The sequence below is a fragment of the Glycine max genome, chromosome 8, assembly GCF_000004515.6.
Source record: "Glycine max cultivar Williams 82 chromosome 8, Glycine_max_v4.0, whole genome shotgun sequence".
NCBI classification, from domain to species: domain Eukaryota; kingdom Viridiplantae; phylum Streptophyta; class Magnoliopsida; order Fabales; family Fabaceae; genus Glycine; species Glycine max.
Genome location: NC_038244.2, coordinates 21,400,972 through 21,428,486, shown reverse-complemented (window position 1 = coordinate 21,428,486; position 27,515 = coordinate 21,400,972). Strand labels below are relative to the sequence as shown.

Here is a 27,515-nt window from a genome sequence, read left to right as displayed (position 1 = left end):
AATTCACATTCAATTATATGGCTAAATAATGGCCTTAAAGCAAGTGAGATCCTTCAAGGTCAATTTCTCTTATACAGACACTTGTATGCCCATGTAGACTCTGTTTCTTAAATGTATCGTTGAGCTTGTCATACCAGACATAATCCACGACCATGGTCAACCCATTACTCTTCTAAAATTGGTGTCAATTCTACAAGTTCCACCAAATAAATTTAGTGGCTTGCAGAGTCTCATTACTACTAAAAAAAGCTCTTTTTACCACACACTTACCACATCGGTCGTCCTAAATCGTTGTGGTATAATACACGGTGGTACTTTTGTAATTATGAAGCTCTTTTTACCACACACTTACCCCTTCGTCACTCAGGTCACCCCGAGGTACGCTCTTCGTCACTCACCCTTCCGCGCCGGCCCCACCCTAGCCTCTCGTGACTCTGGTGAAACGTATTTGGCCAAACTGAACCCTTCTCATCTTGTAAGCTTTCTTTTTTTGTCTCTCTTTCACTTTGCTATGTGTTTCGTTTTCTACTTTCTTTCCTAAAGTTTTAGTGTGGTTTGTGATAACTATTAGGTATTTATTTTTTAATTTTACCACCAGTGTGTCCATTACTTGTAATTAATCCGTGTTCAGAGTTTTCCAAATTTGATTGAGTTTTCCTTCTTACTTACCAAAACTTATTTCCGTATAATAAAACTGCTTTTCTCAATAACCACTTACAGGAAAAGAAAACAAGAAGTTGCTTCTGTACCTTTGATTTGTTTACCTTTGAGTTTGTGCATGCATAAAAATTTCTATGGACTTAGGACTTCAAAATGCCAAAATTGCGGGACCCCTAATTTGAGTGCTCCTCTGCTTAGCCTGTCCTGTTCTGTTAGTGGAATGGATATATCTGTTTGCAAGAATGTGGGCATAAAATGTGTTATAAGAACATGTTAAAATACTATTAGGAATAATAAGAGCCAACGCTAATAGGTCTAGACCAAAATCTGAAGAAATTGAAAGCAAGGATATGGTGCATTTCTTAAAGGAAAGACATAACTTCAAGGCCATCCATAAAAGTCAGAATATGATGCATCTAGAGATGAATTTCTAAAAGGAAAGATATGACTTCAAGGCCCATCCATAAAAGTCAGAAAAACTTATTATGATAAATTAAAAGTAGCACTTTGTCAAAGAAAAGATTTGACAACTCTGAATAAGCTACACTGCAACAAGCCAAAACTGAAGTAGATAAATAAAAAGCTAGGATATGAAGAACTTAGAGATGCATTTCAAATAGGAATGGGTTATATAAATTCAAGGCCAGTCCATGTATAAGTCAGAAGATAAACATATTATAGAACAAGTAACTGCAGCTAATGTTTTGGGTAACAATAGACCGTTTCAATTCTTATGGAAGGAAAAATGAAGTAATGGACTGAATCAATTAAAATACATAGTTGAGTTGACGATTTTATAGTCGGGTCCTAGTCCCACCATCTAGCAGTGTCCTGTTCCCGAACCAAAATATAGCCCATTTATGCATGTGTTTTTTTTTTTAGTGTACCAATTGTATTATTGTCCTTTTCATTTTAATCCATCATGGCCGTTATGTTACTGCAGAGTTCTGGACATATGTAGAAAAATCATTTACATGGACAGATCTTCCTTCTAAGTTTCCCATAAAATATGTCCCGTTTCCTGTAAGTAACAATTTATTTTTGGTACATATCATTGATCTTTTCTAATTTGTTATTTCTAATTTTAGCAATACCTATTTTCAGGTATACAATGCTTCAGTTCATTTAAATTATGTTGACTGTAATAGGTGGCTAGGTCATTGTATCCTCTCAAAGGTGAGTGATTTGCTCAGTATCCATCTACTACCAAGTGGAACTTTAATGCTAGGTTTGTTGTACTACTTCTGTTAATATCATAATCTTCCTGATTAGCAAATACAAAAAATAAATTAAAAAAAGAAAACAAGGATTAAAGAAAAAGGATAACAATATTTCTAAAAGGGAGCTCCTCTTCCCTTACTAGAAAACTGGTTTTTCAATTGGAATCACACTGGTTTAGAGTTTGGAAATCAATCTATTGTAAAATTAGTATCTTCTAATACTATTCTATTGAAACAGTAAATTAGTTATTGAGAATTTTATGATATCAATGTGGTGCTCATTGCTTGTGTTTTAAGGACTTTCTTTAGTAGACAAGCAGAGGTAGCTTTGTTGTGTTGATGTTTCTATTCTTTTCGTTGTTTCTTAGTTTAAGTGGGAATTGGGAAATCATATTTAATGAAGTTTCTTTTACACACAAAAAGTTTAATAGTTGGGTGATCAAAAAGTTTTAAAGGTTTTTGGGCAAGTCCTCCATTTTGGGAACTTGACAATGAATCATAAGTGTAGTATTTCTTAATTTGAATTTTCTCTGATTCATGAAGTTACTTTGAATCATAAGTTTAATTTGAATTTTCTCTGATTCATGAATCATAAGTGTAGTATTTCATCCCTGAATTTTCACCCCTTTGGAAGGGAACACCAAAGTGACTGATAGAGGTAAAAGAAGATTCTCAGATTCCCAGAGAGGAATCTTCTTCAACTCAATTGACAGCAAAAATTTATATACCTATAGAGGTTTCAACTTTCAAAGATCAAACTATTACAATTGTTTTCTGCATTTAGCAGATTACAAGCATAAATATTAAAATCCTTTGGTAATATATGAAAGCTAGAAAACTCACCCTCTCCCGAAAATGTACAGCAGTTCCCAAAATAGATGCAAGAGTGGCTGCTAACTCGTAGGAAGCTTACTGCTACCTCTAACATATAAAATGTTTTAAGAGTTTCATTTTATGGTGAAAATCCTCATTTATAAAGTGAAAGAGTGTGCTGTATATCTTGTCATTTATGTACACTAATGTACTCAATTAAACCTGCATAGTGCATATAGGAATAAAGAATATTACCTACTTAACTGGACAAACTATGACTGTTCTTTTTTATTTACGGAAGGCCATTCATTACTTAATGTTTACTACACTGTCCTTGAAACTCTCCCTCATAGTAGAGGGAGTCTCAGATATTTTCCAAGATTATTAACAATTCTTGGAGAAATATTGGTGAAATTATCTCCTCTTTGTGACAGTAGGTGAGCAAAAAGCCTTAGATTTCTCAAAATTATCTCCGAAGTGAGAAACTTTATAGATTTCCCATATAGTGTATGTGGCAAGTTGAATCAGAGCATTTATAGTCTTAAAAAAGAGAGATTCGAAGACAGCCACTGCCAACTTTTTGCTTGATGGGGATGAGGATTATAAATAAGTATAACCTCTTGTATTTAAGTCTCACAAATTAATAACATGGTTGTTCCTTCCTTCCCTGCCTAAATACCAAAAACTTCAACATGCATCAATATCATAGAGTGAAATAACATTTCACAATATGAGATACTCCATTTCTACCCTCTTAGATAAAACTCCATTCAGGGGAAAAAAAAGCATAGAAGGTAGAACCTGTCCATCTATTTGCCAATGCATGGGCAACTGTAATTGCTTCCTCTTCCAATGTTAATACCAAAACATCAGTGTCCCAATTCCGCTTCTTACTGCTTTCTAGATCAGAATCAAGTTTGTGGGACACATTCCTAAGCTGTGCTTGGATTTATAACATCATTATTACTTTACATCAAGATACTATAGAGGGTAAGGATAGTGTAAATGATAGCTGATAGCACAAATAATAGAAATATAACTAGCTCAACAGCCAGTTTTGGTGTGCTGCTATATTTCTGTTATTAGTGTTATCCTTTACAGCCAGTGGCCAATTTATGAACATAAAGATGATATTACATCACAATGTATCTTCATCAATAGAACTTCAGCTGATTACCAGCACAGCTAGGTAGACTCGAAAAGTACACCTGAGAGGAAAAATTACGAAATTGAATATATTGAAGTTTCATCAACTCCTCTTGATACCCCTCTGTTTTTTCCCTGCACTAAGTTTCCTTAATTATTTGAAATACATTATATTGACACAATCACACAACTATACATTACACTAACACTCGTGGCACGTCTGTACATCGCATTGTCACTCCTGTTGTTCAAGTAACACATAACACTGTATACCTTATTAGGAAAGTTGCTATATAATCCTTAAAAAAGCAAGGATTTGTGTGCAATTTCAAAAAATCCGAAAGAGTGACAGTGTAATTTTCTCTAATAAATTAGAGGAAGAATAAATCTGAAATAGTGACAGTGTAATTTTCTCTAATTTGTGAAAATGTTGACAAGTAATTTTTGGATAGATATTGTTGGAGATTTCTACAAACAGGAAATGGTTTCCATTGAGGGTACATAGTTGATAGTATGATATGAATAAGGTTCCTATAATTGACTTTCATGTTCACTCATGTTGTTGTCATCCACTTATATCCTACACCCAAGTACATTCTCCACCATACCGGCTGTAAAGTATTGCACGATTCTGTATTTAAATGATACAATTCTGAAACCTTAAGACTCTATCATCTGATGCTATTCTCAGTACTTTGCTATTTTAGTTGTGGGATCTATGAATGGTAATACTTCTGTTATTGATCTCAAGTTCTCAACCAAAAAACATGCAACTGAAAATGTTGTTTTTGTTTTGATATATTCTGTTTAGTGACCTTTGATTCGTTGAAAACAATATGATACACATTTGTTTTACCTTATCTTTCAAGAAGGCATGTATTGGAATTTTGGAGAAAAAAATTGTCTTTAGTTTGATATTTGTCATACTTTAATAGTTGTTTCATTATTTTTTGCACGTTTTGGGCTTTTCCTTCAACATCTGACATTTATAGTATCAAGAACTCCTTTAATTAATGCATAAAAAACACTCTTTTAATTAAGATTTTCTTTCAGCTATTACTTAAGTTTGGTGCCTCGTCTTTGTTTGGTTAATTGTTGCATGACCGTCGCTAGATTACAAATCCAAGTCAAAAGTGAAAAGAAAGCTCAGAGTCAAACATTACAAATTAAAGTCAATTAGGATTTGAAGTGGTTCATCCTATTTCTAGTTCAGATCACTTTCTCTATTATGGAGGGTTGATTAGAGGGAAAAAGACTAAGGTTTGGTATATTTTGTGGCATGAAACTGTATGGTCAATATGATTGTTGCGTAACAAAATCATTTTCCAACATGAATCCTTTGACATGATCTATCTGTTGGACTTCATAAAGGTGCAGTCTTTTGGTTACAAGCTCATTTTTCTTCAAAGCATCTGTTTTTTCCAGATTGGTTCTCCAATCCAATGTCCTGAATCTATTAGGCTACATTATCGTCGAAAGTTTTCTCTGTTTGGAAAGGAATTACACTTGCTGAACTTTCCTTAAAAGTGGCATGTTTCCTTCGAGGCTTCCTTTTTTCTGCTACTTCTTTTATATATTGGATGAAGGGATTCTGTTGTTTGATTGTCTGCTGCAGCAGGGGTTTTTGATGTATGCTTTTGTTTTTGCATTAGAGAGTTGTTTATGTTGGTGCTGATTTGTGTGGTCTGCATCACTTTTTTTTGTCTCTTTATGGGAGCTTATGTAAGAGACTATGTATGTTGTTGAATGATGACTTCCCTTGTGCTTTTGTTCAGCTTTCTTTTGTTAAATATATTATTCTTTGTTTACAAAAGAAAAATGTAGGTTCCAATCTCACTGCCTATGCGAGGACCTTTCATGCCCTGGCTCTTATAAATCCCTAGTGCACAACTCACCTAAACTTTTCATTACCAAAAAACATGGGGTATATTCTATCTCATATACAAGTAAACATATTATTGTTCCTTAACCTGCAATCCTATCAGCATAAATACAAAAATCCCACACAACTATATGAACATCATTAGGCTAACTGTCTACCACCCTACATTCCCTTCAAGCATTCCATGGGTTGAGATTCATTGACTATTCATTGACAAAGAGAATGAAAAGTTCTTTATCCTACTAGATAACCAAGACCAAGATATAAATTAATCATATCAAACACAAAATCTGTAATAGGATCTTCATGATTGAATACAACACTATCTCTATGCAGTCGAGGATACCAGCAAACCAAACAGTCCACCATTGATGTGTTGACGAAAATGGTTTTTAGATTCCAAGCCAACCATAACAGTTAAACAATTATACATTTCTCTAGTAAGTTAGCAAGCCTATGTTACGAGCCCTTAATTGCAAATTCGCAAGGGTTTTTCTCTCATCTTTCTGACTTCATATATCTCTTCATCTCATCTTCTCGGGGTACTTCTCGGTCTTCAATTCTTTTTAAACGTAGTCTATGGATTGTATTGCCACCTCTAAGCTTTTGGTCGGGTATCTTTTTTGTTGCTTGAGAAGTTGCTTGCTTCACAGTTTCATTCTATCTATTCAAAATGAGGTAAATGAAATTGTATTTGTACTAATTTGATTCATGTATGCTACAGAATTTGAAATTAATAGTTGAAGATTCATGATTTCCCTGTTTAATCCAATTCTATTTTGTTTGTTTTCTTATTTTAGTAAAAAGCACTAATTGTTATTTTTATGTCAGAATCCATGTTAGAAACTAGTTAAACCTAGGGAGAACCAAGGAGGAAACTTCTAAATGTTTGCCATCAAGTTAAATGGGAATGAAGTTAGGGATGTGGTGCTTCTATAACACTAAGAAACAATTATTTTTTTTCCTTATCATTTCCCTTTTCCTACGTACCTATCCTATATAATTTCAACAACTTTGAGTTTCTTTCCCATAGTTATGCAAATTGTATGAAGATAATTGCTCTATCTAGCATTTGACATGTTTGAGCCTAGCTACTTTCAATTTTGACTTGGCGACAGTCAAGTGACCCTTCAACCAAACAAATTAAGATAAGACACCAAAGCAACAGCCGAAAGGAAATCATAATTAAAGGATAATTTAATGCTATAAATCTCAGATGTTGATGGTAAATGGCTTAGTCAAATGGTTGATCAAGAGCCAGCAGCTATTTTGTCCTGTCCAGAGCCATCAGCTACAGATCTTTGTAGTTTTTAATTTGCACAGTCACAGCAGTTCCATGTTTACTTCTCTAAGTATGCTTAATTTTCTGGCCATTAGCACAACATGCATTTGTCTAATTGACTTGATTTTTAGTTCGAACTTTTTCTTTTGTGCTTAGAAAATTTTTGGGTTTGGGCAGATCTCATATCCAATAGATAATGGTAGTGTCAATTTAAAACTATTTCGAACATGTTGCATGATATCTTTATTCTTTTCCACATAATGTTCAATACACTTTTCTTTGTTTGAAGGTGCTGATAAGTTATATAGAGACTGCTGAAAGCACTGAGTCGACAGAAGGCTCTCAAAGAGCAGTACCTAATCACAAAAGAAATGTCCTCACTGTTCTAAAGTGGTACTTGCTATACTTAATCTGGGATACTTATAAGTTAGTTTTGCAGGGTCAGAATGATGATATCTTAGGTAAGGTAAGGGAAAGAAGAATTTGTATTATTGCTTGTCCATTAGAAGTACGGATTGCAGCTGCTGGGAAAGTGACCAAGTTTTGCCGGATTTTAAATCCAGATCTTTCAGTTCAGCATATTCTTCCTTGCGTGTAGGTGTTATTTTGGTTTTGGTCTTCAAATTCAGTATTCTGAATTATATTTACAGGCTAAAATACTTTGCAGGAATTGTCAACGGATTCTTCACAGCATGTTTGCTCTGCTTTGGCTTTAGTGATAATGGGAATGCCTCCAGTGTTAGGAAAGGTATAGGTGCCAAATAGCATTCTTTACAATTATTGTGGTCTAAGCAAGAAATATCATTGTCCATATCATTCATGCTTAAATGTGGGTTGCGTGTCCTTCAAATTACTCCAATTTTCTTTTGGAACCTAGCTGCAAAAAATTATTGTGTTCTAAGTGAAGCCTACATTTTTTTATTTTTCCTTGTCATTGTGGTCTAAACTTGAGATGTAGACATCATTCAGTGCTTTGGGTCATTCTGTATATTTTGCTGTTTCACATATGAATCTCCTGATTGTGGTGCATTGGCCATTGGACATAAAACACGATAATGATGCCTTTTCTATGTTTCATGCAGCATCTATGCTTAACTGGAGTTTGATACCTTTGCTTGATTTGATGGCATTTCTTTTCATTCAGTACACTGCTTCTAGAAAGGGTGAGAAACTTGTTGTTATCCTTGCTATGTATTCTTGAATACATGATTTTTCATGCCTTTTACTTACACCTAAAGAAACCAGAGGAACAATAAGGAATTTGGTGATGCAATCTCAAAATTTATTATTCTTTTCTATCATTTCATCACTTGGCAGTTCTTTTTTCTAGTTTTTTAGATGCTAATATAACTAGTTATATCTTTTATTTATGTAGTAAATCTTTTTTCTTGTTTTGCAAACAGGATTTCGTGTCCATCATCAATCTTTGATATCATGGTCTGTGCTAATGTTATCCTCTCTGACCCTACTCTCACATGCTGTATTTCATATTGTTTTGGTCATTGAGGGGGATCAGTGGAGTACTGTTGATGCTCAGTGGGATCAGCTGATTGGATTTATAAGGTCCTTGGAATTTCTGTCTTTCGGTTTTACCTTTTTTTATATAGATTTTTTCACTGATAAAAAAAGATTAGAGTTTTTCTCATCAGTGTATTTCCATTGAGAGTACACTACAAATACTGTATGAAATGGTTTTGCAGAGTGCAGTCATGGAAGACTTTGCTGAGAGAGTACTTTTTGGTCACATAAGTATTAGCAACCTTTCTTTTCTATAATTGAAATCTATGGAAATGGATCTGGACAAGATGCATGGAGAGATTTTCATTCTGGGCACCTATGTTCTTCTGTTCTGCTGATAGGTTTGCCATAAAAAATTCTCTTTTTGCCCTAACTTTTGCTTTGGGTTAGGGTTGTGTTGCTTTTCTCCCGTGCTCTGCTCATGTTTGTTTAAAGAGTTACTATTACTGATATACAGAGGTACATTTTGCATTATTGATTATTTGGAGTTTGTTTCTGTCTTCTTTTCCTGTGTTTATTTTTCAAGGATGGTTTTGGACTTGAGGAGGGTGGCATCAGAGCATCATCTGTTTACTCCTCTTCTCATGAAATTGAGGAACACGATAATGAGCAGCCATTGGATGGATTGCAAGATAGAGTCAATCTTCTGAAAAGAGTAAGTTTGCTATTGCTATCAACATACCCTAGACCTCATTTAGTTCTTTGTATATATAAAAATGAGTGATGTGCATTGTAGTCATTTTATCATTTTGTTACCACTATTGTTAACCATTTCATGTTTTTCAATAATTTTTGTCCGAATGTATTGATATTTTATAGGTAGGTGAAAGTCAATTTGTATTTGTACTAACAGGAAATGTAACCTTTTGGCCTTCGAAGCTGGAAAATTTGTTTGTGCATTAAAACTTCCCTCCTCACCCTTTTGTAAATTGGTTTTATTCTGGTTCACCTTTGTGTTCTTTGCTGTTGACCAGAGGTGTTAGGATGGGCCTAGGAAGGCCCAAATATACTCTCAAAGTTAAATGGTTCACAGATTATATAGGATGGAGTTGAATATTTGTATTATAGTTTTTATTATAAATAATGAGATGTTGCCACTTGGATAAATAGTATCCATTGATTAACATCAATTAAGTCTATATAAATGTATTCCTCTTTTAGGAAAAGGAATCAATGAATGAAATATCAAGTTTTATTCTCTTTAGCCTATTATAGTTTTTAGTAGTCTTTTAGGTTAATTTGCAGTAGATAGAAAATTGTTTTCTATCAATGATAGTGGGCTGACCCAAGCACCTCTAATTGAGCCTCAGTTGTTGTTTTCCTTTATTGGGTCAATTGTTATGTGCACTTTGCTTGGTCTTATTTTGTATTTAAAGACTACTGTTGCTATGAATCATTATCAATGGAAAATATCAATGTTATCTTTTTATCTTGTATTTAGCTTTAATGGTAGTTTTCTTTAGTTTTAGAGTAGCTTAGCTTTTAGCCCTCTAACAACAGATGTGTTTATAATTTCTCGTTCTCTAATGATATTACAGGTTCTTTTAACTTTGTTCAATATTATGAGATCTATTTGGTCTTTAAACCACTTCTCCTACTAGAGTGTCTAAAGATCTAGGAAGTGTTTATAATTTCATATAGATGTAGCTGGCAGTTGCAACAGTTGGAAATATGCCATTAATAGTTGAAAATTTAGTTATTGGTGGTCTAAAACAACTAGCATAAATTTATTTTTAATGGGTGTGATTCCAACAGTTATCAGGTGATATAAATGAGGAGGTGGATAGGCATAACCACATGCTGGATCGAATGGTGTGTTTTCTGAAACTGTAGAAATTACTCGGCATTTTTCTGCTATTTCTTTGTTCTGCTTCAGTGATAAGATGCTATTAATTTAGGGGAATGATATGGATGCATCAAGAGGGGTCCTTTCGGGCACTATGGACAAATTTAAAATGGTATGTAGACTTTTTAATCCTATATGGCTTTTGAAGGATTTGTGGTCTTCTGCTTCCGTTCATTTTAGTTATTTTTAAATTCGTCTCTTTTATTAATATGAATATACATTTTTAATTGTTAATTTTAATTAAAATCATGTTAATAATTTTAAATTTGTCATCTTTTATTAATATGATCATACATTTTTAATTATTAATATTAATTAAAATCATATTAATAAAAATTATTTTTAATTATTCATATTTTTTCTGATGGGATATTGTTCAGAAAAAATATCAATAATTAAAAATAATCTTTATTTCTAAGTCTTAAAAACCTACCTTTCTAAGACGGTGCCTACGTAAGCACCGTCTTAAAAAGTTTTCGATTTTTTAAGACGGTCTCTTTTTATCCATCGTTGAATGTTAGATTCTACTCATTGAATGCTATTTTCCACCTATGTTGAATGTGTTTTTTATAGTAGTGCATGCGTTATCTAGCACACAATGGATTCTTTGAGATAGTAAGAATCCATGACAACATAGAAGAAAAGGAAGCATATGCTCTCACTGTTGTATCAGAGCTTCAGTGAGTGACCTTTGTTTATCACCAATAGTTGAGTGTTTTCTTGACCCAACTTTTTCAACTTCATGGCATCATTTGAAGAAGTGGATTTATGAGGATGATCTCACACTCTTTGGTATCTCATTAGGGTCACACTTGTGGGATTTTGTCAATAAAAGCCCAGAACATAACAAGTCATTCAATGAGACAATGGCTAGTGATTCTCAGATGATGAACTTGGTGTTGAGAGATTGCAATTGGGTCTTGGAAGGACTAGAGTCCATTGTGGATGTTGGTGGTGGAACTGGAATCACAGTCAAGATTACCTGTTAGACATTTCCTAACTTGAAATGCATAGTGTTGGAATGTCCACATGTTGTAGAAAACTTGTCAGGATGCAACAATTTGGCATATGTTGGTGAGGACATGTTTAAATCTATTCCCAAGGTCGATGCAGTTCAACTAAGGTATGTATGCATGTGTAAACAAAGATTTTTTAAACTTGTTTAGCTACAGTAAATTTACGAGCAAATTATATATACTTATTTTCGTCAAATTTTATGGAATTATATAATTTTTTCTTAATTTTTTATCCCTGCATTAACCTCTTTAATTGTTTGAATAACATTATATGAACATTTAGTATACATTAATTATACTAACACTTTAAAGCAGAGATTGCTCTAATTTTTTTTAAAGCAGAGATTGCTCTAAATATTTAAAATGAAAGAAAAGTTCTATATAATTTCAACAAACTTTAGACACAATTACTGTAATTTAATCTAATTTTATTTGTTCTAAGCCATAACTCATTTCACACATGAACCAAGGTGGCCTTAGGCCTAGTGATGCAATCTATCTCCCAAGGACATTGGATAGAAGACTTTAAGAAGATTGGGACAGAAATCCATCAGAAGGTCTTAGGATTCTCATGAAGTCTTAGGATAGATTTTTGGCCCATGTAACTAAGTATAAGTTCACTTATCTTTGTACATATTAGATTAGGGTTTCATTATTTTTGGGCCTTTTATTTAGGGCTCCATAGTGTAAGGAGGGTACCCTAGTAATGTAGGATTTTTCAACCCTTATATTTTAGGACACTTAGACTAGTTTTTGTATTAGGGTTAGTTTTGTAATTTCACATGCATTAAGTGTATTGATGTGTGTGTTGGAAGAGAAATTTAATTGAATTGGGAGAAGCCTAATCCAATTAAATTTTGGACCAGCCTAAGGGGGATGTGAGCATATGCTTGTTATATCCCATTGTCATATCATATAGTCACACTTTGTACATGTCCTTCATGATTTATATGTCTCATGATGCTTAAGCACAGTGGAGAATCTTGGATTTGATCTTGGATTAATGAGTTGAACATAGCTGAAATTCACTAATCATAATTAGTGAAATTTTGGCTCCAAATTTGACTCCACAAATTCAAATTCAAATTTAAGTGAAATTTGAATAGAGCCTCTAATTTTCTGTGACACTTAAACTATAAATGGAGACATTGTATGTGCATTTTTTTAAACTTTGATTTTGAGAAATTAAACTTCAAAGTTCATACATCATTCTCCATCTTCTCTCTCTCTCAAAATTTCGTTACTCTCTCTCCTTCTCTCTCCACTCATCTTGTCTTACCTTCAAGTTTTTATCCATAACTTCTATGATGGTGAGCTTGTTCCTTGAATCATCTTTTTCTTGAAGTGACGTCTCCAATCACCTTTCCTCCTTTTTCATTCTGCTTCCATTGATCTTCAAGAAGCAAATAACTCTATTGATAAAGAAGATCTAAGGCCTATAAACTCTACATGGAACCACATCACCTAGTATAAAAGTTTGATGGCTTAGAATCAAGTGTTGTGAGTTGTGACTTGAGGGACTTAAAAAATTTAAGTCGAGATAGTTGTCTATATCTGAAATTTTTCCCTATACATTTTATGCTATTTTCGTAAATTTATTGAAAGCATTGTCTTCTTTAATGTCTTTATATGAGATGTGGTTAAAAAGTATCACGCTTTTTAGTTAATTGTTAGATTTTTTCGTATATTTTATATTCATAAATACATGTTAAATAAATTTCTAACCTATCATAACACATCAACTTGCAATATCCATATGATGAGGCATAAATTTAAAGTGTTTACTGTATTTAGTAAGATAATAATCACTAACCAAAACTCAAATGATAAATGAATTAAAACTAAATTTTCATATATTAGTAAATAATAAAAATATATGTATGCCCTTAATATGAGACAATGATATTTTGTCCATATCAAATAATATAACATAAAAATAAATTAAATAAAAAAATATGATATTATTTTTTAAATCTACTAAAATTATGTTATTTATTTAATGTAATAAAATGTATTATTTTTAATGAAATCATGTGAATTTTTATGCAATATGTATTTATATTTTAAATAAGTTAGATATAAAAGATTTTATTTTATTGTTTCTCTCTAAGCCTGAGCTCATAAAATATCATAATGATCCTTGTACGAACTTATATAGTATTAACAAATTTCTGATCACCCACCCTTTCTTTAGGTATTCTTGGAGTGGATATTACATAATTGGAATGCACAATAATTGCATAAACATATTATAAAATTGTAAAGAAGTTATTATTTCGAGTAAAGGCAAAAGAGGAAAAGTAATTATCATAGATGTTGTGATAAACGAAAACCAAGATGAGCAAGAAGTTACTAGACTAAAGCTCTTTATGAATGTACACATGGCGTGTCTTATTAATGGAAAAGAGAGAAGTGAAGAAGAATGCAAGAAACTTTTACAAACTTCTATCCTTGTGTCGAAAGGTATTTTATTATACCGAAGGGTCTACTGTGTCGAAAGATTTTTTGTTTGGGATTCCTTGTCGAAGTCTCAAGTGTGTGAGTGTTCAGAAGAGCGAAGGCATCCACCTACAAAAGAGACTCCAACGCTCAAGTGAAGAGGGTTCAGCTAAGAGTTATTAAAGGTATATAGTGAGCATTTGAGAAAATGAAAATCAGTCCTTTTACTTGGGGGGTTTACCCATTTTTATACTAACCTTATTGGGTCTGGGGTCTATAGGCATGCACGTCCTGATTACCAGTTGTATAGTATACCTCCTAATCATGCTTAGTATTTTTAATCAAGTGGTTACTTTTAAGTGAGTTTATTGGTGATAAACATGACTGAATGGTACCCTTCATTCGCACATGTTAAGGGTCAAGTCATACAATACAACATATGAAGTTACGTGGTCGAATGAGGTGTTCAGTTTGGATGCATGTGTGGCTGGTGGGTACCTTATCTGGTATACTAGCCCTCAGACTGATTGGGTACCTTATCTGGTATACTAGCCCTTAAGCCCTTTTTTGGCCTCGACCAAAAACAAGGACTTTATGATGTGTCAAAATGGTCACTCCCCTGATAGTTATGTGTTTTTATTGCCATGAAGTAACCATTACATTGTGTTCCCACGTTTGTTCACCTTCCCATGTTGGGCACTAGAACATTGTGTGATCTCAATCGTAAATTTATTTTGATTGAACAGTGGGGGATGTTGTTGGTTGGGCCTTGTCCCAAGCCCAACTCTTATAAATAGGGGGAGGTCCCCTTTTCACTTTTTGCCCCTAATATTTGTTTCTTTTCTTTGAGCTGAATAATGTATTTTCGCTCTTAGCTGAGTAGTGTAATGATAAATTCTTCCTTTGAGGTACGTAATAATGATGTCAATCAAAGGTTCGTCATCAAGGAAGTCAATTGGAGGAGTCTAAGGTTCGTTGGTACAATGATGTGGTTTTTAAAGTGTCGTCTGACTCCCACTCCTTGGGATTGAATTCTTATAGTTCGCCTGACCTCTCAACGATCGAGGGGTCTAGCAACCTTTTGACTTTTTTGAGCTAGCTACCACCTAATGCGCCTGAAAAGGTGGGTGAGAGCATTGCGGCTCCAGTGGTGGCCGCTGCTGTTGAGGTGGGGATGTCCCAGAGGGCTACTTCTCGACCTAAGAAGTGTCCACCTCCTTCCATCACACTTCTGGAGTATACATGGGTCGACAGAGAGGTAGACACTTACTAATCTCGGTACAATCATAAATCGGACTTGATCAACCTCATCAGTTGGCTGTCGATCAGTACCATAACAGATCCAAAGATGTGCTTGGTCACTCTGCACACGGTCCAGTTAGATGTCACACCACCCGTGTAGTTCGTGTTCATGAACTGAGAGAGGATGAACAAACATTTCTTTTACATGTATGATTTCTTATTTCATGATTTGCATGTAAGAGTCTTTGTGACGACTTCACAATGGGTGTGCTCCGCATACTTAACGTAGCTCCAATGCAGCAGCATCCGAACAAGTGGGCGGCTATGCAAGCGTTTTGTGCACTTTACTTATAGAGCTTAGTGTCGGCCATGCTCAGACTCTTTTTGCACTACTTCTGCAGCCGCCCCAAAGATAAGGCTTAGTGGATATCATTGATTCAGCTGTCGAAATGTGCTTCTTTCCGTCCTTTCACTTTTTCTTATAAAATTTTTTAAATCGGTTACTTCAAAGTAACAATAAGGCCAGTCGCTGGAAATGACCATTTCTACAACTTGGCAAGAAATCCTTTGTTCCCCTTTTACTAGCAGTAGTGTCCTCAGTGGTACGACAAGTAACCAAAGGAGCTACTGAGTGTTGACGAACGTCAAGACCTCGAATTTCTCAAATCGCTCCCTCGACAACTACTTGCTCGGCCCCTTATGTCACTTATGCAGTCTCCGGATCCTGTCTAGGACCTTAAGGATTAGTTTCATGTCCTATTCGGTTGCTTTTAATTTCTTGCTCTAACTTGAAAATTTATCACTTGTGTTATTTTGCAGGAATGATTACTCGGGCCAACGCCAACATGAATGCTTTCAGCTAGGCTCGGCGAAACCAGATCGTTGCAGTTAGTGGTCCTTTGTCGAATCTTGCTGCCAACCCAACAACGGGGCCTCATGAGGTTTCGGCCAATGTGGTGCCCCCTGTTGACAAGGATCCTAAGGGAAAGCGAAAACACAAGAAGCAGAGCCATCGGGAGCATCAAAGGGCTTAAGAGACCACTCCCGACACCGAGAAGGCACTTCCCGTGAGAAAAGGCTCAAGCAGTCGATGCTTGGGTTCCAACCTACTACCGCCACCACCTTGGAAAATATGGCAACCCTAACCAACCAAAGCTTCTTCAATAATAACTTTTGGTCAAATCGTCTTATTCAGTCGAAAATTATTTCGGAGCACGGTTGCCAAGTCTTAAGCAAAGGTGACAATGCGGCCAATTGGGCCAACTTTTGGGTCTTCCTTTCTAGGGTGCCGATAATTGCTCAACACCTTCAAGGGTCATCCAACATCAAAGCCTTGAAGGAGCAGCTATTGAAGGCCAAGGATTCATTGAACTCGACACTTCAAGCCAACATGAAGCTAGCCGGTGACAATAAGATCCTGGAGGAACGAGTGCTTCCTTTGTTAAATGATGCCAAGAGGTTGGAGACGCGTGCCTTAAATGTCGAGGCCTTGGTCAGGTCACAGTATACTAAAATTGCTACACTTCGGTCGACCTTAGTTGATGCCAACAAGGAGACGAAGGAGGCTAATGTTGAAAAGGAAAGGATTTAGCAAAAGGCCTTTGATGATGTCTATAATGCACATGAGGTTGCATATGTGTGACATCTCGGACCTAAGTGTGTTCGACATCAACAAGGATGTGCATGAAGTACTGATTGATGACATCTCGGAAGATGATATTGCCCTTTCACCCCACAAGCCAACGACCCTAGTCGAGGAACCACATGTCAAGGAGATCAAGGATGGAGAATTTTGAACTTAGGGACTAAGTTCTTTAGGTTTTACACATGACTTTTTGTCTAGGACTATTCATGAGTCTTCAAGTTCAACCTTAGCCGATGAGGGTACTCGAGACAGAACTGTGAATAACTTTGTCAAGTTCAACCTCGGCCGAGGAGAGTGCTCAAGAGGGAACTAACTCGTGAGTCCGAACCTACTAACTTATAATCAAAGATAGACAATCAAAGATAGATTAGGAAAGATTTTATTAATAGTTAGTTGTTGGGGTGCACCTCGTTAAAACCTCATTGGTAAAAACCCTTTTATATTTTTATAAGGATAAAAAACCAAGGTAGGAAAAAGAGTATGACACCTATTACAAAGATGCGGCTAACTATAATAAACTTTTAGATGTGTGGAGTTTCAAGTCCTCAGGATGACTTTCTCAGATATTTCTTCTAACTTGTATGATTCATTCTTCAAATTGTATTGGATTCTGAAGGGGCCTTCCCATTTGGCCGCTAACTTTCCATCTGACAAGACATTTTGAGCTTCTCCGCACACTTTCCATACTAGGTCTCCCTCTTCGAACCGCCGAGGGGCTAGCTTAGAGTTAAAGCATCGGGTCATACATTGCTTGTATGCTTTGGTCATAATGACCGCATCTTTCGATACTTGTTCAATCAAACCCAAGTCTACTTGCAATGCTTTGTTGTTTTCGGCCTCGACGAAGTAATGTCTTCAGAGAGAGACCTCTCCCACCTCGACCGGTAGCATAATGTTCGTCCCGTGTGTCAATCGAAAATGGGTCTCTTAAGGGGTGTACCTATATGCCCACAAGACCTCTACAAGTTGTTCGACCCATCTTTTCTTGGCTTCATCCAGCCATTTATTCAGCTCCCTCAAAATCACCTTGTTAGCTACCTCGGCTTGCCCTATAGCTATGGGAAAGGTTATGAGAATGTCCATTCCCCAAATGGAAAAAGGCCAAGGGGAGACCATTGGATAGAGATTTTCAGTCGGCTGATGTATCAAATTTCCATGTTTTTGGCATTAGAAACACTTCTTTACAAAATTCAAGCAGTCCATCTTGAGGGTTGGCCAATAGTAGTCGGCCCTCAGAACTCCAGTGGCCATGGTCCATTCTTTGGAATGCAAGCCACATACACCCTTATGCAGTTCCTAGAGGACATAGTTAGCTTGGTCTCGATCAAGGCACTTAAGCTGAGGTAGGGAGAACCCTCTCCTATATAGCTCGCCAGCCACTAAAGTGTATCCAGTAACTTGCATTCTTATCTTTCTAGATTTGCCTTTGTTAGTTAGAAGTGTATCATGCTTCAAGTAGTTGAGTATCTCCTTCTTCCATCTCAAGGGGGCTTCCTCCACCCAAAAACATTATTTTCCTAAGACGTTGGATTTGGGCACCGAATGGTGAATGAAAGTTTTAAATTGTTCAAGTTTAGGGGAGGTAGCTAGCCGAACTAACTCACCCCTCTTGTTATTGACCTCTCAGCTTATGTGAGTCACCTGTATTTCCTCAAAATCTCCTTTGAGCTTTTCAAACATATGATAGTACTTTAAGAGTTGGGGGTCCCAGATTTGAAACACCTTGTTTATCTACTCGACGATGATCTTGGAGTGGCTTCGGCATTGAACTCTTTGAGCCCCAACTTCTTTGGCAAGCCTTAGACCAACGAGGATGGCTTCATACTCGGCTTGATTGCATGTGGCATTGAAGCCAAAATGTAATGATTGGGCCATGACCACGCCGTTGGGTCCTTCCAGGATCACCCCAACTCCACCCCCATGCCGGTTGGAGGAGTTGTCCACATGCATCGCCCACCATTCTTGTTCGAATTGTGGTGGTGCGGGATGGAATTCATTGGCAAAGTCGGCTAGCACCTGTGCCTGGATAGTACCTCTCAGTTCGTAAGTAATTTCATACTATGATTGTTCGATTGACCACGTCATCATTCGTCTGGCCAATTCGGGCTTGTGAAGTATTTTTGCTATGGGGCAATCAGTCTGAACAATGATTCAATGACTCTAAAAGTACTGGTGGAGACGACAAGGAACATTAATAAGAGCGAGGCAGAGAGAGTATTCAATTTGGATGCGCTAAGTGTCCCTTCAGCATAACTAAATATTGTATCGTGTATACTAGGTTTAATAATATCATGTGATCTTATTATAAATTTTAATCATATGAACTACATACTTATTCGTTATAATGCAAGACTAATATCTTAATTAATTCATAAAATTATACTACAAATTATTTTAATTTTTAATTTTATAAAATATCATTTACATTGGAGTGAATGATTTTCTATAACAAAAATTAAAAATTAAAAATGTTTGAAGGTTGCAAGGTGGGTGGTTTACTACTAAGAATTTAACTTTATTTTTAATATTTTACTAATATAAGTTTTGTTATATTATTTCATAAAAAAATCACTATAAAAATTATTTAAAATAACAATATAAAAATTCTTTTAATATTTTTTTTAAGGAAAGTACTTTGTATATTATAAGTACTAGGATCGGGGACATTTTAGGTTAATAGTTTAAAAAGTACTTTTAGATTTTAATTACCCTGGGAGAGTAAACTTAATTTTGTAATATTATTCATATTTTAAAGATATAGTTAACATTTTTATTATTATTATTATAAAACTTCGTTTTATATGTGTTGTACATTAGTTATTTTTTAATTAAAATATTATATATTATTTCTTTCTATGAAGATTGAAAAAGATGAGTAAATTAAAAAAACTATTATAATTATTAATAAATTTAATGTTAATAATTAAATTAATGAATTTTTTAATAAATATAAATTAATTAACTATATCTTATAATTATAATTAGGGACGATTAAAGTATTTAGTTACTTATAAAATACATTTATACATTGAATCTCCGTAAAATTTAATTTTGTAAATACAATAATCAAATTACTTTTACAAACTCCTAACTTAAGTTTAATTTAAGCGTGTAGACTTTAATCCAAACAAGCTACATTAGATTATAGGACTTGTGTAAACACTGAACAGAGTTATGCGGTGATTTGCGGACGTGCGTGAGAGTTAACCTCAAAAGTCAAGTCAAATCTAAGTTGCGTTGTTGGCAGTTTCCTGAGTGGTGAACCTCACGAACCGTACGTGCATGAACCGGACCCAAATAATAACTTCACAGTGAGTTAAGCGTTTCACTGATCACAGACACAGGTAGCTTTCGCACACTCCCTTTTTTCGTGCGCAAACTGTTCCCGTTGGTCTCTTTCCCTCTGCACTTCACAATCCTACCCTCTCACTGTGCTATCTCTCAGCATCTTCGCAATCACACCCTTCCCAGGTACGTTTTCCACATTCTCTCTTCTCACTCTCTTCGCAAATGAGTCTCCATCGTTTTCCACAATTTCAACACTTTTTTTTCTCTTCCCTTTTAACCAGTTCCTTAATCTTCGCAAATGGGCGGGCAATGCCCGTCTTACGTTAAGAGTTCCGACAATGGCATCGTATGGGCCAGACATTATTGATTTGACGGCCTTTGTGGCAACTTGGATATTGAAGTGAAGTGTTTTTGTTTGTGAAGTTCTGTTCTTTGCGTCCAAGTTTGGATTTTTCGTTGTGGGTAATTATTGATTCGGTTTCTGGGGGCGTTGAGCTCAAATGGGTGTTGTTTGTTTCGTGGTGTGAGTTCGGTTTAGGGTTTAGATTTGAGGTTTTTGTTTCTCATTGGGTCTGGGGTAATGTGCTTGAGGCTAGTACGTTAATACAACTTAGGCGTTTTGATTATTGTTTTTCGTTGGAGTGTATGTGTTTGGTTATATGATAAATTAAGATGATCTCACTTAATTTTGAGAATGTGGGTTGCTTTGTTGTCGTTTACTATGTTGCCTTCTCTCTTAGTTTCTCACAAGTTTCTCTCGCGGGGGAGTGGACACTAGTTATTTTATTTTTTTAACTTTTTTTTTATTCATGATTAGTCAAAACCAATTTCCGTCTGTGTTATGTGTCTGCATCATTAACCATTCCTTTTCTTGCATTCAGTATTGTATGGAACACTGTTTATAGATTATATGTACATTATGTGTTACTTGTTTCTATTAGTTTTTCAAGTGGTCATAAAATTGAAAATTAATGATCATGGTCAGTTAATGAAGCATAAACAAGTCTTGGATTAGCAACTAGTTTAACTATGTTGAATTGTTGATACCTCCAACTTGGTCAAATTAAGAGGCTCTTAAGGACCGCTTCTAGTGTTCAAATCCCCTCAGCTTTATTCTAGCTAGTAGTTGTCTGCTAAGGTAGGCTCCATCTTCTAATACTTCTCCCTGCCTTGCCTGCCTTGTCTCATCTCATTGTGCCTACATGTCCTACAAAAATAATGTATGAATATTGATTGTATGCACCTACAGAAATTATATGGCTCATATCTCTTTTACACCTCTCTGTGGTAATGAATATCTTGATATGGTGATCTTAAAGATGTTATGCCTAGCCTAGCTTGGTGTTTTTTTATTATTAATACATATTTGAACTTTGAAGATATGGATAATGTTTCTTGAAAAGAACTCATCCTGTTCTCAACAGCAATAACCACAAAATTACAAAAGCCCTTTCTCTCTAGGTGAGATCAACTACTTGGATCAAATGTATGTTCTGTCCAAAAGCAAATCTCTAAGGGAGATCATTTAGATCTAAATGGAAATAGATGCCTAGTTTTTACACTTTTATGTGTATCTAAATGTTCTTGCGTTTCAAATATTGATCAACTGGTTTTGGACAGATGGCCTTGCAAACAGCTACTCCTCCAACAACTCCCAGTGCCCAAGTTGTTGGTAATGCATTTGTTGAGCAGTATTACCATATTCTTCACCATTCACCAGGTTCGGTCTATCGGTTTTACCAGGACTCTAGTGTGATAAGCCGTCCTGATTCCAGTGGTGTGATGACATCAGTTACAACCATGAAAGTAATTTTCCTTATACAAAACTGGTGCCTGTATAGCTTCCTTTGATTTTCTAAAGATGTTTCCTCTTATGCCTTATTTACAGAGAAGAAACATTGTAAAATGTAAAGTGATGCCACCTTATGATATCTATAATAATTCATTGCTATTGAATTACTAGTTAAAACTGCTATATGCTCATACTATCTAGTGGACTTTAATGCACTGGTAATTCTTTTTTGAACCCCATTCATGTTCATATTATATGCTTAATGCAGCTGATGGGTTATACTTCTGTTTCCCTGTGTTTTATAAAGTTGAGTAGGATGAAACATTATCCATTTAGATTTTATTGTGCTTTTGTAAATTTTAATTTTTAATAGATATATCTCAGGCTTTCTGCTCATCTCTAAGTCTAAGGGTTTATGGTACAGGGCATTAATGAGAAGATTCTTTCACTAAATTTCAAGGAATTTAAAGCAGAGATAAAGACTGCAGATGCTCAAAAATCATACAAGGAAGGAGTGACTGTGTTGGTGACTGGATGCTTGACTGGCAAGGATAACTTGAGAAGAAAATTTGCACAGTCATTCTTTCTTGCTCCACAAGACAATGGCTATTTTGTTCTGAATGATGTTTTTAGGTATGTAGAAGACCATGAACCATCAGAACTGCCTCCAGTTACTGGAGATGGTGATTCAGCTGCTGTTACAGTAACACCAGAACTAGGCAAGATTATAATTCAAAAAATTGTATCTTCTCTTTCAAAATTTATTCAGGAGCTGCATTCATGCTGTTCTCCTTTCTTTACAGAACCCAGTCATGTTGCTGATTCTTGTGCACCAGAGCCCACAAATTCTCATGTGAACAAAGGTCAAACTGTTGCTGAGAATGCTTATGAGCTATCTAATAATCATGAGAGACAGATACCTGTTGAGAATGAAGGCAATGTAGAATCACATTTTCAGTCAAATGGTAATGATGATTCTCAGGCCACAGAACTGGCTTCATCAGCTCAAGACGATGCTCCAAAGAAGTCTTATGCATCAATTGTGAGTATTGCTACAAATCTTTCACTTACAAGCACTGTTGTTATTCAATTTTCGAAGCTTATTTGATTTGTTGTAGGTGAAAGTCCAAAAAGGGAGTTCAGTTCCAACTAAAGTCTATGTGCCTACTAATACACTAAAGTCTGGGCCTAACAAAACTGAGAGCAAGGTAGTTGAGTCAGTAGAATCTACTGAAGTGCCTGAAGCAGCTTTGGAAAGTGTTAGCAACCCTGAAAGTAGTGATGCTCATGAGGAAGGTACATGTTCTTTGTTTCAATTTTCACATATGTCATGCTTTGGTTTTGTGTTTCAAAGTCAGGAGAAAATGAATTTTAAAGCAACTTCTCATTTAATTTTGTTAAGTCATTAAGTTGGCTGCTTGCCACTCAGCCAAATATTTTTCTTAAATATATTTGTGCTTCTAATAAACAAATTCTTCCAACAGTTGAGGGTCACTCCATATACATTCGAAATTTGCCTTTAAATGTGACGGTTGCTCAGTTGGAACTGGAGTTTAAGAAATTTGGGCCCATCAAGCCAGGAGGCATCCAAGTCAGAAATAATAAGGTGATTATTAGGTCAACAAAGCATTCAAATTACCCTTTTGCTTTTTCTTCAGTCCTAATGAAGTTTTGTTGGAAACACTTTATTTGTCATCACAGCAGCAGGGATACTGTTTTGGCTTTGTTGAGTTCCTATCTCTAAATTCCATGAATAGTGCAATTCAGGTATAGTCCTCATCAGTGGATAGCTTAGATTTCTAGAGTTTTGGCTTTTAATCATGCTAGTTAATTCTATTTATTCTGTCTAAGCTGCTTGCTAATTTGGGAGTAATTTCAAGTTGGATGCTGTTGTATATATAATTTATAATTCTGTCACTGTTTTAAATAGATGGTAATGATTTGGCATAAGAATTATATATAGAAAATTATAAAAAAAAATTATCACTTGAAACTTAAACATATTCTCTTGTTTACATAAAGTCTTCTATTGACACAAACCTCAACCATCCCTGCATCTAGCTGTAAGCCTACTCAGCTCCTTTATAGCTGACTCATATTATAGGTAGTGCATTACTTCTACATCTAGCTGGTGGTAGTTTCTGTACTGCACTTGCTTGAGGTACTTCAATAAGTTGTATCCCTTATTTTAACTTCAGTAAACGTATTCTTTAAAACAATAACAGATCAATCTGCCCTATGCTAGTACTGTCTAGTAATATATTGGTTTAGTGTTCTCAGGGTTTTTTCCATCTTCATGTGCTTTGCTGTGTCTTCTAATTCATTTGTCTACTATTGGAATTTGGATTTAGTATTTGCAAAAAATGTTATGAATAATAAAATGATATTTTCTTGAGTGTAAAGAACCACATGTGCATAACAAATAAAACCAGAAACATTTTTTTTATTTTGTTGAAGAGTAAAAGAAATTGAAAAATGCATGATAGTTTAGACAATTGTTGGACAGTACATATCTAGGGAAAACCTAAGGTACTCTAAATTTATGGATCCATTAAATTAGAAATTAAAACAAAATGACAATCCAATCATTTTGTGCTGAAATAAAATTCGTGAAGTCTTTAAAGTTCAAGTTTAATGCCTAAACTGTAAGAGGTTGGTGCTGTTTTGAATTCTCAGTACAAACTGAATTTGACATTCATACTATTATTCCAGAGAGAGGGGTGGGTGTAAAATGTCCAAACTGAAGTTCTCCTGATGTTAAGCTGATGAATTCATCTTATTTGCTTTCCCCTTCTGCTACTTTTGAGTTGTTTCATGTTTTACACAATTTAGTATTCTGTTTGTTATCTTTTCTTCCCTTCACTTAATGAATTCTCTTTACTTTAGGGAGGGATATGACAGTAAATATTAAATAAAATATTACTGTTCATCAAGTACTATCCATTTTATTCAAAATTACTGTGGCTGTATTTCCAATCTTGGTTCCTTCCCATCTTCCCTTTCCATTACTTCCTTTCATTAATTACTTTGAGCAAAAGAAGATATCCTACCTCACCAGAAGTTACAACAATCATTACTCAGCCAGCACTGAAACTTCAAAGGTAGTTGTTGTACTAGTGTTAGACATGTGCTTCCTAGCCGACCACACAGTAGACTAACATAGATGAGTGTCAGCTACCTAGAATGGATCCTTACTTAACTTCCAATTGAGCAAGCTTTGAAGCTATTTTGACAGTTGCAACTTGTGGCTTTTAGCCATGCCTTCTGATAAATTTAGCTGCTTCAGTTTATTTTGAATTTTTTATGCAGATTTAGGAATGACTTAACCAAATTTGGTACTTCTGCTCATTCTTCAATCACAAGGCACATGAAACAAGAAAAAAATATTGTTTTAACTCTCAACTATGAAACTAACATTTTCACTGGATATCTAGGGGGATTAATCTTGGGTTTAGGGAGATAAAATATATTTTACCCTGTATATCTATAATTATTTTTTGGTTTGATATTGAGGCTCTTGTTATCCATAAGGCATGTTGGGCTCCAACTAATCCAAGTCACGCCAGTTGGATTCATTTAAGGGGAAAAGCACTCCCAGGGATTATTGTTTTTATTCACAATAAATCAGAAGGCATTATTTAAAGGAAATCAAACCTGTTCTTTAATTATTGATGTTATTTTTATGATCTTCCCTATGTATTTATAGAATAGGTATAACTCCTGACTTGAATGAAACTCTTTAATTTCCACACACTGAATTTATTTGATTTTGTAGACTTAATGTTTTATCTTTACGACTGAAATCATTTATTTTTTTTATGATTTAGAGGGTTAGCCTTGGCACCATGACAAGGCTTTCTGCCTTGTGACCTTAGTCATCATTCTAGTTGTAGACAGACATAGCCTCTCCACTTGTGTGCATCTGACCTTCCCAAGCCATTGGAGGTTGGGAGTCTTGTTCTATCATTTGCACTTTTTCTCATAAAATGCCAATTCCTCTTGTGCGTATTTTTTAATTTTTGGGCGATGGGCAAGTTAGCCCTGGTCCACTGTTTTTTAGCCAATTCCTCAATGAAATTGAACGCTGAATGATCTTCCAGCCTAGTAAAACAGTCTGGTTGTAATTTGTATTGCCCCATCATGATATACATAATTCTATATTATGCCTGAAGTTGTCTGTGTTTTGTATATGATTTCCTCATTTGTTACTTATTGATATGAAAATCTTCAGATCTTTGTTCATTATTTAAGACAGTTAGTTTACTTTCTCAGGCTTCACCTGTTCCTATTGGGGGGCGTCAAGCTGTAGTCGAGATAAAGAGAACCACTACCCGAGGTAATTTGAAGTTAACTATTACAAATAAAATTGTTGTCATTCATTCAACAGAACAAAAAGAGAGAGAATCAACTGCATCTATATTAAGAGCTCGATGATAGTTGACAATTCTGTTTGTTCTCTTTCAGTTGGCAGTGGCATTAATGGTACTGGAAGACCTAGGATCCCATCTGGTAGGGGTGGGTTACGAAATGACTCTTTCAGGGGTCGTGGGAATTATGTTGGGGGTCGGGGATACGGTCGAAATGATTATGTAAGCCGTGGCGGGTTTTCTGGTAGGGGTCGTGGTCATGGAGAAGGTTATCACCAAGGGAGAGGGAGAGGCGGCCGGTCAAGTGGACAAAAACAAAATGCTGTTTCCAACTGAAATACTGGATGATTTTTGGGAGGTTGTTCTGAGACCCCCCTTTTTGGGTCAGTTATGAGCATGGAATTCAACCTTCTAAAGTTTCTCATGTTTCTTTCACTGCAATTTGCACAGTTGTAGTATTTCTAGTTGTTATTGCTATGATTTTAGTGGGTTGGTAGTGATCACTGATCAGGAATAGGTATAGTCTTTTCTTTTGAAAAATTGAAACATGCTATGACTGGAATTAGCAGTAGGTTAACCATCAGTTCTCTTTTATTTGTTGCTATGGTGCAACATTTTTATATCTAAGTTGAGATTTTAATTTTAAAAGGTTATTATTGGTTCCATTTTTTTTATATACTTGGAAAATCTAGGAATGACTTAGGTCAACTGCTGGTTTTATGTTTTTGCTGTGCTATCTGTTTGGGAAGGCGCTGAAGAGGAAGAATTAAATGGAAACTGGGTGAATAACCAAGAGCAAGAACTGTTAAATACTGTATTGTTAAAGGATGAAGATAATGTGGTAAAATGGTGTTTATAATTGCATTTTAAATTTTAAAAGCTGTTTATTTCCAAATGAACTTGAGTTGAAAATTAGACGAGAATGATTGAATGCATGCAACAGGTTGGATATGGTATGAGTATGAATATAATAAGTAGGAAAGATCTCTTGGTACATGTATATATGGTTTAGAATGTGAAAAAATAGAATTACCAATGTCATTATTTTTTGAAGAAGGTTGATGAACTCATCCAATAGGTTGATGAACTCATCCAATAAGGGTCGAATACATTTTCTTCAACCACATAACGCAAATATATATGCCCAGAGCGAGCAATTCTAGTAACATTTTGTGAGGAATTAATAAAAACATGAAACAGTGCACAAAAAACCGAAGAATGCATTATAAGTTAGCATAAATTACAAATTTATGTAATGTTTTATATGAAAAAATATCTTTGCAGAGGAAAGGTTAATCTGAAAGATATTTGTAAAGTATAATCTAAATAATAAAAGTTACCATGAGTTTCCTGAAATTA

The 27,515-nt window shown here is 35.2% G+C and overlaps 1 protein-coding gene across 15 annotated transcripts; it reads left to right on the top strand.

Moving 5' to 3' along the window:
* LOC100805494 (nuclear transport factor 2) lies at positions 1 to 26,804 on the top strand. Of its 15 annotated transcripts, XM_014779231.3 has the most exons (21): positions 8 to 475; positions 1,604 to 1,683; positions 1,765 to 1,836; positions 7,293 to 7,597; positions 7,671 to 7,751; positions 8,086 to 8,166; positions 8,407 to 8,566; positions 8,704 to 8,862; positions 9,048 to 9,176; positions 10,277 to 10,333; positions 10,420 to 10,479; positions 10,941 to 11,074; positions 11,172 to 11,490; positions 21,618 to 21,803; positions 22,214 to 22,508; positions 22,593 to 22,831; positions 22,908 to 23,085; positions 23,274 to 23,395; positions 23,491 to 23,556; positions 26,062 to 26,125; positions 26,254 to 26,804. In XM_014779231.3, the coding sequence occupies exons 14-21, from the start codon at positions 21,618 to 21,620 to the stop codon at positions 26,490 to 26,492; spliced, it is 1,389 nt and encodes a 462-aa protein (XP_014634717.1). In that variant the 5' UTR covers positions 8 to 475; positions 1,604 to 1,683; positions 1,765 to 1,836; positions 7,293 to 7,597; positions 7,671 to 7,751; positions 8,086 to 8,166; positions 8,407 to 8,566; positions 8,704 to 8,862; positions 9,048 to 9,176; positions 10,277 to 10,333; positions 10,420 to 10,479; positions 10,941 to 11,074; positions 11,172 to 11,490; the 3' UTR covers positions 26,493 to 26,804. The 15 variants fall into 15 exon arrangements, with proteins under 15 accessions (XP_006585783.1, XP_006585781.1, XP_014634717.1 ...); XM_006585720.4 differs by lacking the exons at positions 10,941 to 11,074; positions 11,172 to 11,490 and having other exon boundaries at positions 1 to 475; positions 23,494 to 23,556; XM_006585718.4 differs by lacking the exons at positions 10,941 to 11,074; positions 11,172 to 11,490 and having other exon boundaries at positions 5 to 475.
* Positions 26,805 to 27,515: the final 711 nt, after the last annotated feature.

Coding starts and splice junctions, on each gene's coding strand:
- LOC100805494 (XM_041018405.1), top strand. CDS start 21,618: ATGGCCTTGCAAACAGCTACTCCTCCAACAACTCCCAGTGCCCAAGTT. Junction 23,396..23,493: donor TCCAAGTCAGAAATAATAAG/GTGATTATTAGG, acceptor TCATCACAGCAG/CAGGGATACTGTTTTGGCTT. Junction 26,126..26,253: donor AAAGAGAACCACTACCCGAG/GTAATTTGAAGT, acceptor GTTCTCTTTCAG/TTGGCAGTGGCATTAATGGT.